Source organism: Alligator sinensis, unplaced genomic scaffold (assembly GCF_000455745.1).
Source record: "Alligator sinensis unplaced genomic scaffold, ASM45574v1 scaffold1141_1, whole genome shotgun sequence".
Classification (NCBI taxonomy): domain Eukaryota; kingdom Metazoa; phylum Chordata; order Crocodylia; family Alligatoridae; genus Alligator; species Alligator sinensis.
This window is the reverse complement of record NW_005842650.1, coordinates 638857-653460: the sequence shown is the minus strand read 5'-3', so window position 1 is coordinate 653460 and position 14604 is coordinate 638857. Positions and strand designations below refer to the sequence as shown.

The window sequence follows — 14604 nt, the reverse complement described above, 5'->3', positions numbered from 1 at the left end:
AATGCCCCTCGGTTTTCTCTTCTCCAAACCAGAGTGGAAGAATCACGTCCCTTTATTTGCAAGTGACACTCCTGTTAATACAGGGGTGGGCAATTATTTTGGACAGAAGGCTGCTTACTGAGTTTCGGCAAGCCATCAAGGGCCGCATGACAGGCAGCCCAGGGCAGATTAATATTTTTTAAATATTTTAGGGGCCCTGTGGGCTGGATAGAAGGGCCTGGTGGGCCATGTCCAGCCCCCGGGCTGCATTTTGCCCAACCCTGTGTTAATACAACCCAGTATTCTGTTGGCCTTCTTTAATAAGAGCGCACTGTTGACTCATACAGCTTATGGTCTACTGTAATCCCCATTTCCTTCTCTGCAGTACTGCAGCCTAGCCAGTCATTCCCCAGTCTGTGTTTCTGCATGCAATTAATTTGTCCCAAGTAAAAGATTTTACATTTAACCTTTTAAATTTAATTTGGCTGATGTAGAGTTTTTTTCTGGTTTTTGTGGTTCCTAGCCCTAACCCTCTAGAATTTCTGCAAGTCCATGCAACTTGGTGTCATCCACAGATTTGCTAAGTGTGCTCTCAGACCCAGGACAGATCCCTGGGGAACCCACTTGATACCTTCTCCGAAATAGACAGTGAACCATTAATGTCTACTCATTGAGCACAACGATTAAACCAGTTATGTATCCACCTTACAGCACTTTCATCAAGTCTGTATTTTCTTAGCTTTTTAATGAGAATGTTGTGGGACACAGTATTCAAAGCCTTACTAAGTCAAGATATATGACATCTGCTGCTCTCCCCTTATACACTGAGCCTGCCACCTTATAGAAGAAAATCAAGTTAGTCAGGCATGACTTGCTCCTGGTGAATCCATGCTGGCTGTTCCTGATCCACTTTTTCTGCTCTAGGTGCTTCACAATAAATTCCTTAAGGACCTGCTCCATGACGTTGGTAGGGATGAGTCTTGCAGATTGGGGTGGAGGAGGGAGATTCTTCCTCTCTATTCAGCACTGATAAGGCCTCACCTGGAGTACTATGTCCAGTTTTGGGCCCCATACTTCAAGAGGATGTGACCAGATTAGAAAGAGCCCAGTTTAGAGCAACAAAATGATTAGGGATTGGGAAGCAAGATTTATGAGTAGGGATCTACTCAATTCACAATTTCAGAGTTTTCATGGAAACTGCAAAAAAAAGTGGTTTCTGTGACCACCACAAGACAAATTCTCTGCAATTCTGCACAGAATCACTGGGGGAACAAAACTTACTAGTTTTTACTTACATCAGCCAAGATGAGAACTGCCGCCTCCTCCCTCTGCTGCTGATTGGCTGAGAGGGCTGCCTTTTGTGTGGCCCCACCCCCTTCACCAATCAGTAGCAAAGGGCGGGGCCACATGAAGGGCAAGCCTCTCCACCAGTTAGTGGCAAGGGGCGGGGCTGCTGTGGCACCTTGACCAATCAGCAGCAGGGGAGAGGGGGCTTGCCATGAAAAGGCTGTGAAAATAGCACTGGGTATTGCAAGCAGTCTGTGATATTTGCTTCCCCCCTGCATGTTTTAAGTAGATCCCTACTTATGACAAAAGGCTGAAGCAGCTAGGGTTATTTAGTCCAGGAAAAGACTGAGGCTGGATTTGATAACAGTCTTCAAATACCTGAAGGGCACTAACAGAGAAGATGAAGATGGTCTTTTATCTGTGGCCATAGGGGACAGGACTAGGAGCAATGCTCTAAAGCTGCATCAGATTAAATTTAGGTTGGAGATTAGGAGGAATTTTCTGACTATGAGTTTGGTCAAGTACTGGAACAGTCTACCTTGAGAAATTGTGGAATTTCCATCCCTGGAAATTTTCAAGAGCAAGAAAGACACTTGGATGTTTTCATTAGGGATGATCCTGTCTGGAGCAGGTGCCTGGATTAGAGGACCTTGTGAGGTCCCTTCCAGCCCTACTTTCTTATGATCTTTCCAGGTGTTGAGTTCTATAATTCCCTGTATTCTCCTTCTCTTTCCTAAAGATGGACATTATATTTTCTTTTTCCAGTCATCCAGGACCTCAGTCATAGAAGTAATGAAAACGGGCCAGGGAGTTAAGATACCAATAAAGGAAAAAAGGAGAGGAGGCCTTCCACAGTAAACTAACTCTTCATATTCTGAGAAAAGAGATGGCTAGTCCTTGGGTGTTAACTTGAGTAAGAGAAGTTACGTCCCTACTCCCAAGGTGAAGCACCTTGAATTGGGGAAGTTAAAAAACAAAATACTTTAAAAATTAAACATTTAAGTGTACTGTATATTTCTACACTGAAGAACAATCTTTTTCTTCACAATGCTTTATCTTATTTCTTAAAGTTATGAGTATTAAAGGGAATAACACATTTCATATAGTGTAGGTGTACTGGAGACTTGCAGGATCCACTTATTGGTTACTTTCAGACTCTGACATCACAGAGCATGTGAGACTTGTGTTTTTTCTACTTATGACTGCATACCTTGTCATGTGGTGTTACTTGCACACAGACTGCCATAACTTGCCAAGTAAACATGCATAACATTTCAGACTCTCATGAGAGCTACAGGTGAGATAAAGAAAATGGGAATGAGACCTATTTACTAGTTGAGCCCTTGACTACAGTCACATGTTACTTGAAATTTGGTGTTAATTTTTAAAACCAGTAGTAAGTAGAGCAAATATGGTATGTTTATTTCAGGAACGGAATCTTGTTTGTTGCCAGTACATTTATTTCAAAACAAAGCTTTGATCCTGTGATACTTGTTCTCTTGTTCCTCCAGATACTGTAGAGTTAATCATTTTAAATGATCTCTATCAACATAAAATCAAGTTATCACTATAAATATAGTCTATTTCTGTGAAAAACTCTTTTGATTGCAAAGATGTTGCAATTGGAGGAGGTAGTACAGGATGTTTAATTAAAATATTCAGACTTACTAGAGGTTTAAGTTCAATAGTATATGATGCTAAATTATATCAACTTCTGTTGCCTGAAAAGATTATATTGTAAATCATTTGGTGTAATGGAAATAATCCCAAATGAATCATTAAAAACAAGTTGTGTTTTAGTCCAGCCTAAATTTTCTAGGTTAAATAAAGAGGTGTTTGGGTGGACTGTAAAGGCCCATGAAAAGGATGGACTTGATTATCTAATGGTCCTTAAATATTGTAAATCAATATACATCATAGTGGTCATATGTGGTCATAGCATTTAAGTAACAGGGGAAGATCATTAAATTGTGACAAAGTTGTATGCCATTCTCATTATAACACTAAGTAAATGTACTTTTCCAATGATCTGCTTGGCTGCCACAAATTCAAGCTACTACTCACAGCCTAAGTAGACCTTTGTACATAACATGCTGCAGTGTGTCAGCATTTATATTCCTTCTCTTCTAATTGCTTGGTATTTTTGTTAAAGGGAGTGAATATCCAACCATTGCGATTCTCAGATATGGTCCAGCAAGCCCATTTAAAGGACACTTAAGTACTAAGAGTAATGGTAAGCAAAGTGCATGATTTTATAAAAGGGTTTGCATGATTGTGTTATACGTTTTTAAATATGTTTTCATGGAAACTTTTAACTTGAAGTTTTGTTTTCCAGAAGTTTTAACAGGAATGATTTGCACATTTACTTGACGTTGATAAAGAACTTCTGTTTTTATCTAACAAGAAGGTTTTAAACATCCTTGTGCTTTTGTTGGCTAGGATGTCTACTGTCCAATAAAGTAAACAAATGCTATTATTTTATCATTAAGCATAGCTCTATAGTTATTTCCTATCAAGTAATGTCTTAGTAGAATGAGGAACACGGCATACTAATATGATATTGAGTTTGTTTTCATTCAGAAAAGAAAGAAAGAAACTGCCTCCCATTCAGCAGAGCACTTTAGCATGTTTAAGAACCTTTAAATTTGCAAGTAACCCCATCTCTATTACATAAACCCTGTAAGATAAACTTTTCTAAACTGTGGGGATTTCTTGGGCCTGTCTAACCTAGAAGTTTTGTGCCCCAAAGAAATCTTAAAAAGTAGCAATTTAGACTTTGGGAACTCTGTAAATTGTTGACCATGTTGAACTCCCACTAACATGAGCACCTTTCAGTTTAAGATGTTACTCCAAAAGCCCTGAATTTAGAAATTTATCTTTTCAACATAGATTTGTAACATCTCTAATAACTCTAACAATATGAATGATATTTTCCTGCAAGCCCTATTTTGGGTAGGTAAGTGAATTGGGGGAGGAAACTGCTTTAAATATATGATATTGATAAAATATACACATTCTGTTATTTATTTGCAATAAAACTTTGTTTAAAAATGTTATTTCTGCCCCTGTACAATCACAGACTATCTATTCTTTCAACAGCTATGTCTGAATGAGATAGAAATGATGGGGGGGGGAGGGGAGAAATGAGTTTTAGTAACTCAATATTTTAGATATAAAATCCTACCAAGGCAGCTTATTAATATGGATGAAAGAAAATGTGTGGGGATGTTGAGTAGCAAGACAGCTGGACTTGAGATTCTCATGCTCTGCAAGCCAGCCTTTAAAGGGAGGAGACAGCACACTCTTTTGAGCACCAGCCTGCAGTGTGCTTTCTTTAGAGCAGTGATTCTCAACTAGGGTATTGTGTCAGTCAGTTCACAAAGGTTAGGGTGTGTTGTTTGGAGTCTAACAAGGTTGAGAACCCTTGTTTTAGAGTTTGCAGGAATCAGAATGAGTGCTTGGATACAGAGGAAGGAGAAAGGGTAGCAAGAGGAAATGAAATCTTTGAATGAAAACCTGAGTACCCTCTCACCTGTTTCTGAAATTGACTCTTTGGAAAGATGTCACCTTGATGCATATCCAGCCTGAAGTTGGCAGGGCAAAGGCAAGAGCAAGTCAATCTTGGAGATCTTGTGACCGTCACTATCTAACATTGACTGCTGTGTGGGCAGCTCTTGCTTGGAATAGTGTTTGGGTTTGAACTACATAATAACTACTTTCCTTTTAGGCATTTTTACACCAGGTTTTATAATATTAATGTGTTTTAATTTTACAGCTTTTTGCATTGATTCCTCTCGGAGCCTGTGTAAGCAGTACCTGATCAGGGATCACATGGTTGTTCATTATAACAAAATCCTTTCAGCCAAAGGTAAAAATGTCCATAAATGAGCCTTCTGAATCCAATTTGAGGTCCATCATTCACTTTGCATTAGAATAGACCTGTCATAAGAATAGATGATTTGCATTGTAGAATTTCATTTTTTTCTGGTTCATTTCCTTGCTGACATCAGTTTGAGTAAAAGCTGCTTCATAATAATACAAAGCTGTGAAAATAAATTCAGTAACTGTGTATTGTTTGTTTTTATATGAATTTCCTTTTTCATTATTCATTGGTGTGATTACAATGTGTTTAATGCTACGTGCATTCATTTAACTTTTTAATTGGTGATTTAAAGTAATAGAAAAGACAAAAGTATTATTTAAATGTGCAAATATCATAGCAAAAATAGATGAGTTGCTTTAGGAATAAACTTAGAAAACTGTCATCATTAAAAAGAAACATCATAATCTTAAAAGTTGCTAAGCACTGGGAGATCACACTGAAGTTTTGAGTATTCAGGATTTGAAAATTGCCCCAAATGTTTATAAATGATGATGTTATTAATTATTATTTTTACAGTAGTGCAAATAACAGATGTTCTTTACATATAAGTAAATTCTGATTCTCCAGTAACATTTTTCAAAGAACAAATGTTAGGAAACCTGGCAATCCAGAGCAAAGGTTAGTTCAACACCTTCATTTTCTTCTGGCATAAGAATGAAAACACATGAGATGTATCAGGAAGATTGCTTTTGTCTGCGAAAAGACAAGGCTCATTTGGGGTGTCTGATAACACCGAGTTTATAATGGAGGTAGGCAACCATTGTCTTTCCGTGTGTAGATGTTGTTTCCTTATGAACTGAGAATCCAGTCCTCTTGTCCTTTCTTCTTGTCTCACTCTTGTGATTGTATCCTCTAGTCTTTTGCTTGTTATGGGATGAAGGTTAAAGGAAAGGTGGAAAATGACACTGCTTATCCTAAGTATCCTATGATTTTACCATGAGATCATAAAAACATCACGAATAAGAAGTTAATAATTAAAAAACCACTAGCGTTAGTGGACAGGTCATGCTTAGGAAAATGACCTGGTAGCTTCAGTGTATGATGTTAATGCACGTGTCTCATTTGCAATATTTATTGAAAATATGATGGGAAAGAATATTGACTGTGCTGTCCATACCAATGCATTGCTAGTATACAAGTTAATGTAATTCAGCCAAGAACTTCTGTTTCTCCCTTGGATCTCTGCCAAGATTCTTGCTCCTACAGCATTCTTCCAAAGATGGTATGCTATCCTGATTAATACTTTACAGAAATATACTAGCATCAGTCAGATGAGAAATAAGGTTCACATTTTTATCAATGTGGGTAATAAACCATTGGAACAATTTTCCTAGGGTTGTCACCTTATAATCTGCTAATCACATTATTCTGCATTGCTTTATTATTCACTTTTTCTCACTAACCATGTAATTGCATTATTTAATTTTTTTATTAATTTAAAATTTCAGGATTGCATGAAATTAGAGGCATTGGGGGCAGACAGTTTATTAATAACAAACGTAACTACTGTAGGACTGCTGCCAGCTGACTGGCAGAGCTGCCTTCAGTCCCAGGTCTGCTTGCTTGTAACTCCTTTGTCCAATTTGTCACTTCGTCTTCCATTTTTCTCAGTCCCCTCGGGTTTCTGGGAGTTACAGTCCAAACTACAGTCAGTGTGGTTCTGTAGGACTGCTCCCCCAGTTGTCACACATCCAATCAGCCATTATTTTTCTTATGTCACCTTTCTATAAGCTTTGATTATTAACAATGGAAATAGTTTCTTGTGGGTCTATGATTGTGAGGTAAAATCAATGTTTATCAATGTTTACCAATAAAAAATGAATCCTGTCAAGTCTACACAGGCAGTAAAGTAAAGGAATGTATTGTGACCTTCATTCTCACTGAAATGCAGGTTCCTGTGCAAAAAGTCTTTAATTTTGCACGCTAGATGTTGCACAAGTAGCCTGCTTGTGAATGCAAACACGATCTGGGAGTAGGGTTTTTTACAGTCTGCTTTGCATGGCATCTTTACATGCACAACATTTTCATTTTCTTCTGCCAATTGAAATGCAGCTAATCCCAAGTCTCCTACCTTGTATTGCATTTTTCATGTTTTTGTACCAAGGTGTAATTTAGATTTCCAACAAGCCTCTTCTAGCTCCTGAAACAGTGCTCTTTCCATTTAAATTACATGAAATAAATATTTAACTCCTGTCTTTTGTGCAACTTTCATATGTTTCTACAAAGATTAAATAATTATTAAATTTTTAAAACGTGTGATCATGCCCTTCTGCAAGATTGTTTATAAACATTAAAGAATCAAGTGAAAAATAGGTTTGCATTAAAGAATCAAGTGAAAAATAGGTTACAAAGCTATGCTTCACAGCATTTTTAAGTTGCATACTAGAGTATAAAGTGGCAGTTAATTAGCAGTGGGTGTGTTTACACATGCATTAAGGTGCTTTTCCTAATGCGCATTAAGTTTGGTACCTCCGGGCATTTATAGATGTACTCTGGAAGGCAGTGTGGGGGCGGGGGGAGAAAGCTGGGGCGGGGGGTGCGAACTTTAATTAACTCAGCTCCAAGAGCTATGCTAATTAAAAGTGCCCAGAGCATCATGTGTATCAGTATCCCTGTGCAGGGTGCTTTGAACTAAAGCTTGTTGAACGAGCTATTTAAAGTGCCCCGTTGCCATTTTTCAGTGCAGGGATGCTGATATACGTGATGGTGGAGTCTGCTGGACATGGTAACTACCAAACTCTAGGAGACTCAGTTATTCTTAATCAAATCTGGTCTGATTTAATCAAGTCTGCTCTGACGCACTGTAATTACAGTGTGTCAAAACAGCCAGGTCCCTGCACATGTATAGGAGCCCTCTAATGTGAGGTACTAAACAAATATGCATTAAATTTGGTACCTCCAATGTGTGGTACTAAACAAATGCGCATTAGGCTGCCCTATTGTCTGGTAACGGATGTGCAGTGTTTAAGTGATGCTTAATGTGTAGTAGCCTATTTTACTGTGCATTAGCATAAAATCACAGTTTTTTACGACACACTTCAATGTGCAGTAAAATAGGCTACTGCTCTTCAAAGTGCACATGTAGACATGCCCAGTATGTTTAAAATTTAATATGCATAATACTAAGAAAAGAAAAAAAACTGTAGGTTTTTGTTGTTTCTCATGATTTTGTAGCTCATTCTCACTTTTAGTGACACAAACTGATTATTAGAGTGTCAATTCTGTAATTGTTAATGCTCATGCTTTAAGCACAACTGAAATTATCAGCTTTTTTCATGCTTAAAGTTAAGTAGTTAAGTGTTTGCTGGATTGGAATCTACCTAATGTAAGGAAGACATTCCTTTCCAGTACCTCCCTGGATATGCATTATATTCTGCCATCTTCTGGTCCTTCTCAGACAAGGTTCTGTAAATGGTAATGCCTATATTCCTCCTTATCCAAGCATCACTACACGTATCCTTAGGGTTTGCTTTAAAGACAGGAATATTTAAGCATTTACATCCATTAAAGCCTAAAGTCAACAAATATATTTTATTAACTGCATTGCATTGGGGAGCAATATCTTCAGGTATACAGCTACAGGCAGTGTTGTGTTTTAATTAAATTGTTTTCCATAATTGCAAACATATAGAAGTGTGTACAGAGAATGCTCATTTAAATGCTCAGCATCAAGCTTTTTTCTTTGGCATTTAACTGAATCCTTTATAACAACCCCACTGATTTGATTACATAGTAAACACATTTAAAGAACAGACAAACTGCTAAGCTTTAATTGAATAAGCCTTCTTTCAGAGCTGTTTTGTAGATATTTTGTTCTAACCATAGCTAATGCTAAGTAAAGGAAGTTGAATCACTCACTCCTTTTAATTTTGTGTTTATTTTCAGCTGCTGTAGACTGTTCTGTGCCAAAAAGCAGGTTGGCTAGCATCAAATGTAAGTATTTCTTTGAGTTGTTAATTCTTATAAAGGTTTTAGAAAGTAGTGTTTTATTTGCTGTTAATGATTAGCCCTGAACTCTACAGCATTAAAATTTATGATAGCAGCCTCAGAAACATAAGAAAAATCTTGTCCCTGGCAAAAATATAACACAATACAACACAAGTGAGAAGCACAAATGAAAAAGGAAGGACAGGGGCAGGGAAAGGTAATGATAAAAGATCACACAGTTACACAGTAAGGCACCTGCACAGCTGCATGGTCCCTTAATACTTTTTATTTCCTATCTTTGAAACACTGTGTAATAAATGTAATGTTAATGAAATATATCCAGTCAACTGTTGAGAACTATGGAGATTAAAGTGGAGAGTGGATGCATCACAAGGTGGAGCACTGTAGTGTTCTCTCTTCTACCTCCCTGCCCATGTGGTGTAATCCTGACCTGAACCTGAAGGCACCATACCTGGGATGGGGAGGAGATCTGATTTCTCTATGCCCTTACTTTCTTTGAGGCTTTCAGCAAAAGTGCCTGTTAACACCAGGTCTGAAGATGGTTTTTGAATGTGGACACCTGCCTGCCACGGCCGGAACCAGAATGAACCCTATTAGCTTGTTTCACAGAAAATATCTCACATCCATCAGGCAGTGATAACTACTTCCCTGGGCCAAACTGCATTTATCAGCATTGGTAGTTGTGTCTCTATGTCTCAGACTATTTGTAATGACAGAATGTCTATTGTAACAATAGAAGAAACTGAAAGGTAATGACTTTCAAATAATTAATTTACTGAGTACTGTACTAAATGAAGAGCATCAGTCAAAGTGGATGAATCTCAGTGGCTCATTAGCAAAGATATTACTCCTCTAACTGCACTATATCCTTTTCAAGTTAGACACTACTGATTTTCTGTATTTCTTTTTTTGTATTGTAATTAGTAACAAATGCTGAGATTATGTTAAGTTACATTCAGGTATTCATTGTGGATAGGAGGAAGCTGCAAAGTACTTCCTCCTCTCAAGGTGGAATCCTGACTCTCTTCTTGTTTCTCAGTTGGTCTAATAAAAGAGATCACATCTACCCAAAGAACCTTGCCCGCCTATGTCCTTAGAAACCAACACAGCTACAACCAAAGACCCTTTTCTTTGTACTTGGTCACAAGTCAGTGTTGGGAGGGAAAGGATATCTGGCCTAGTGCAGGGGAGTTCAAATTCTCTTCCAGCCATAAAATTTCATTGAGGATGTTCTTGCCAAAGGGGTCTCAGCCATCTATAGCTCTACTGCCTGCTGTGTTCAAGGATGCAGTGTGGAGAAAAGCAGGGTCACTGGACATTACTACAGCTGTGATAGAGTTTCAGATCAGCTGTCCTCAGAGCCACAGCTTGCGAGGTATGATTCCTTCTCTTGAGATCCCAGCTCTATCAAGAGCTTTTCTGTACCGATCTTGACAGTTTGACGTTGATGTAGGAAGGATTTACTCTTACCTATGTGCCTTAACAAAGTAAGCCTTTGCTTACAGTTCTCTCTTGCTGCCTGTGCCTGGCCTTTCCCCTTCTCTGTCCCCATGTCCCATTGTTCTTTGAGCAAAGATGCATCTCACACCTCGTGTGGTAGTCAGGTCTTTCCAAACTCAGTTAATGCCCTGCTATTTTAATTTTTTTTTAAAAACAACACTTCTGCACTAAGGACATATGATATCATACATTTCACACTTTTTTCCAAATAATATGAATTCATGCCACAGAGTGTGACTGAGCATTAACCTTAATCTTAACCAATAATTGTAATGACACTAGCAGGCGTACTCCTGAGTGGGGAAGGTTTTATTTCAGATGGGTGACCTGGGTATAATCTGTTTTCCTTTCAGTTCATCTTACTCAGACCACTTTCTATGTATTCTGTTGTGGTTACAGATAGGGCTGTGCGAAGCTTCAGTCGCTGATTTGATTCGGCAGAGATTCAGCCTAATTTGGTGGCGGCATCTGAATCTGAATCGAATCAGGAGACCCTTTAATCTCTCTGAATTGAATTGGAACCCTCCAAATCAATTCGAAGACATTCAGAAAGATTCGACAATTCGGCCATAGATACAGTTTTAAACGTTTTTTCTACATACCTCAAGGTACCAGGCAGCTCATGAATGCTGAGATTCTGGGGTGGATGAAGCGTCCCACAGGAGCATGGGGTGCTCCCCAGCGCACTCAGCAGCAGACCCAGAAGTGGACCATAAGCACTTTTGGTCCACTTCCGGGTCCGCCAGGGAGTGTGCAGGGTGTCCCCCATGCCCCCCGGCTCAGCAACTGTTGCCTCCTGGGTCTGGGGGGGGGCACCCAGGGTCCCCTCACGGCTGATCACCGAGCTGAGGAGGCACGGGGGGCACCCCCGCGCACTCAGTGGCAGACCCAGAAGTGGACCAGAAGTACTTCCAGTCCACTTCTGGGTTCGCTGCTAAGCACGCGGCCCCACCCCCCGCACTTCTGTGGGACGCTTCATCCACCCCACCATTGCAGCATTCACGAGCCACGCCTGGTACCTCGAGGTATGTAGAAAAAATATTTAAAGCTGTGTCTATGGCCAAATTGCTGATTCTCTGAATCAGCAGCAAATCTTCAGATTCGGATTTGGCCTAATCGAATCGGGACAGTAATCCGACTCAACAAATTGAATCACTGTCCCTGATTTGGGCTGAATCCGAATTGAATATGGCCTGTTTTGCATAATTATAGATACAGTATATAACTCCCTCCAGTGTACAATGCAAATGTTTCACTTTTGCTACTGCTGCTGTTTTTGCCCATCTGCTTAGTAAAAACAGTATACTAAATCTTCAATAAATTGCTCTTTCATCTTATTTTCAAAGTGGGCTGAAACTAGCTTATTTGTATCTCATTAGGACATGCAGAAAATCTCATCTTGCCAACACAACTGGAACAAGATGTTTCTTAGTTACAGCAGAAAAAAATTTTTAGACAAGCAAGAAAAATGAATACAGTTGGAATATCTGAAAATGTTTTTTATAAACCTTATGTTCAAGCCCTGTAGCTAAGGCCCAGACTTATCACGTACTACTGGGCTTTCCAGTTTCTAAGTGTCCAGGGGCCGCATGCCCCTGGGCTACACTAGTGGGGACCATTCACTCTACTGGCTGCACCAGCAGGGGTCATGGACCCCCAGGCCACATGCCACACTCCCTTCCCCACTGTAGTGCATGGATGCCCCTCCTAAGCTACAACCCTGCACAGATACCCCTTCACCCTCAACTGCACCATGCACCTCCAGCCTCACACTGAGTTCCCTGTGTCATGCTGCACTGCCCCCAAGGGCAGGTGCAGAATACAGTGGCCAAAGGAAGGAGGGGGAACTAAGAGACTGTAGCTAGGGTGATCATATGTTCGGGTTTAGCTGGGACAATCCCAGATTTTGGAGGCTGGTCCTGGCTGGCTGGTGTGAATTGAAATGAGTGTCCCAGAAATCTAGGGGTGTGGGGCACAGTTTGATGAGGAGGTGGAGAGGTGCAGAGCGGCACAGTGCACCAGGCAGGCAGGCGGGCATTACCTGCCCACCGCACCACCCCACCCCACCCCACCCCACTCCCGCTTCTGCCTGCAGCAGCATCACTAATTTGTGTGGAGGGTGGAGGTGGGTAATGTCCCAGATGTCCCAGATATCAGCTGGTCAGCTTAACTCTAGCTGCCAGAGCAGGGGGAGTAGTGATTCGGTGGAAGCCCAGAGGGCTGCAACTTAACCCATTAGGGGCTGCCAGTTGGATAGCCTGGACCTGTAATAAATTTAGCTCATCTCATTTCTAAAATAGGGTTTAATTTTAAAATAATCTGCAACTCAAGAATTGGTGGGTTGTCCGTGACAATCTTAGGCTTACAACTAAAATGTGAGCCTTTCCCTTTCCTCAGCCTTTCACCATTCTGAACCTCCTACATTCTGAATCCTGTGATATTGCTGCTTTTTTGGATCCAGCTATGTTTTAACATATGGCTTGAATTGATTTTTAATTCTTTTAATTAAATGGATAGTGCAGTTACGAGCTGTGACCATGAATTTGTCACATTTTTAAAATCTGTTAATAAAAATGATGTTGAATGCACCATAAAACTGGGCTTCTTTAACATCCCACTTGGTATTACTCCTCTGCCCCAACCTTCAGCTTTTGTTTCTTAAACAGCTTTTATTTAGTAATTTCTATAACAAAAAGATGAGAGAACTTGCTGAGTGAAAGACTGAAAGCAAGGGTTTCTTGCAAGTTAATGTAAGTTTAATTATATTAAAATATCACCCCATACTGCTTTATGTATAATTTTGCAGCCATGTGAGATGTTCTTCATATTTTTCATGTGAGATGATAGCATTTTGTGTAGCCAGATACTTATTACTTTTGCAACAAGATAGCTCAGCCCCCTCAAGGTCTATGTGCTTTCTATGAATTGCTGAGCAACTCTAAACATCTGACCGTGATAGTTTAGGGCTTTCAGTGCCTCTCAGGATCAGAGCTAGAGGTTGCAGCTGGTGTGCTTAAAGACAACGATGAAACTTTTTTGGCTCGTTTTTTCTTTAATGCCATCATTCTCAACCAGGGTGCTGTGGGGTGTTATACATTGTTACCACTGTTAGGTGTGAAAATACAATTGACAAAATAAACACAGATTTCAAAAAAGGAATCCATGGTGTTAAAAATGTTTTGCCCTGCTGTGGTCTGGTCCTTTTTATTCTTTTCAACAGAAAAATTTCTTTATTATTTTTCCATAGCCAAAAAATGGGTGAGATCCAACAGCTGGCATTTTCCAAGAGGTACCTTGAGTCTAAAAAGGTTGAGAATCACTGCTCTAATGGTTTTCCCTTAAATGATCCTGTTAGATTGCATGCAGTCCTTTACTCCAGAACTTCATTATCTGATGTCATAATGCAGGGTTGCCCCCCACCCTCACTGCATGCCACACTACACAGAGTTCCTGGGTCCTCTGAGTCCCCTGACTGCAGATTCCCTTGGCAGCTGTATCATCCTGCCCCTCCTTGCTCTCAGGCAGGAGCAAGAAGCTGAAGCTGGAGGTGGGAGGGAGAACCCAGAGACTCTGGCAGTCACAGCAGAAGTTGGAGCAGTGGGGAGAGCGGCTTCTGGACCAGAAGCCCAGGGGCTTCCGTGTAAGCCCACATGTGGCCCCCCCAGCCACGAGTTAAATAGCCCTGTCATAATGTATCAGAAATTCAGCTGCTTTCCAGCATGTCATGTCTTTTGTTAATTTAGGTATCCACTGCGTTTTCTTCTATTTACTATTCTGTTTACTAAAATTCAGCAGTATTGACAATCCTTGAATATTTAAGTTAGTGTAGTGTAGGTGTTTTCCAACTCTTCATTCCTTAGATGATGAGCCTAATTTCAGGATCTTAACACTAGCAAAGCTCAAGGAAGGAATTCCATTGATTTCAGTGGTGCTAAGCTCTCACCAGAAATTTGTGGCAATAGAACTCCAGAAGGACTACATTCAGCAGTTGGTGAGTAACGTAATCA

At 40.0% G+C, this 14604-nt stretch overlaps 1 protein-coding gene across 6 annotated transcripts in view; it reads left to right on the top strand.

Moving 5' to 3' along the window:
- Window positions 1-542: 542 nt before the first annotated feature.
- SPATA7 (spermatogenesis associated 7) overlaps window positions 543-14604 on the top strand; it is a 56333-nt gene continuing 42271 nt past the window's right edge. Inside the window, exons 1-4 of one of the 6 annotated variants that reach the window (XM_025215559.1) lie at window positions 543-670; window positions 3419-3499; window positions 5042-5134; window positions 9035-9082. In XM_025215559.1, the coding sequence (XP_025071344.1) occupies window positions 5098-5134; window positions 9035-9082 (85 nt within the window). In that variant the 5' untranslated portion in view covers window positions 543-670; window positions 3419-3499; window positions 5042-5097. Of the gene's footprint in view, window positions 671-1952; window positions 2209-3418; window positions 3500-5041; window positions 5135-5585; window positions 5899-9034; window positions 9083-11976; window positions 14589-14604 lie in introns of those variants that run through there. The other 5 variants (XM_025215560.1, XM_025215558.1, XM_025215561.1 and 2 more) reach the window with 5 other exon arrangements.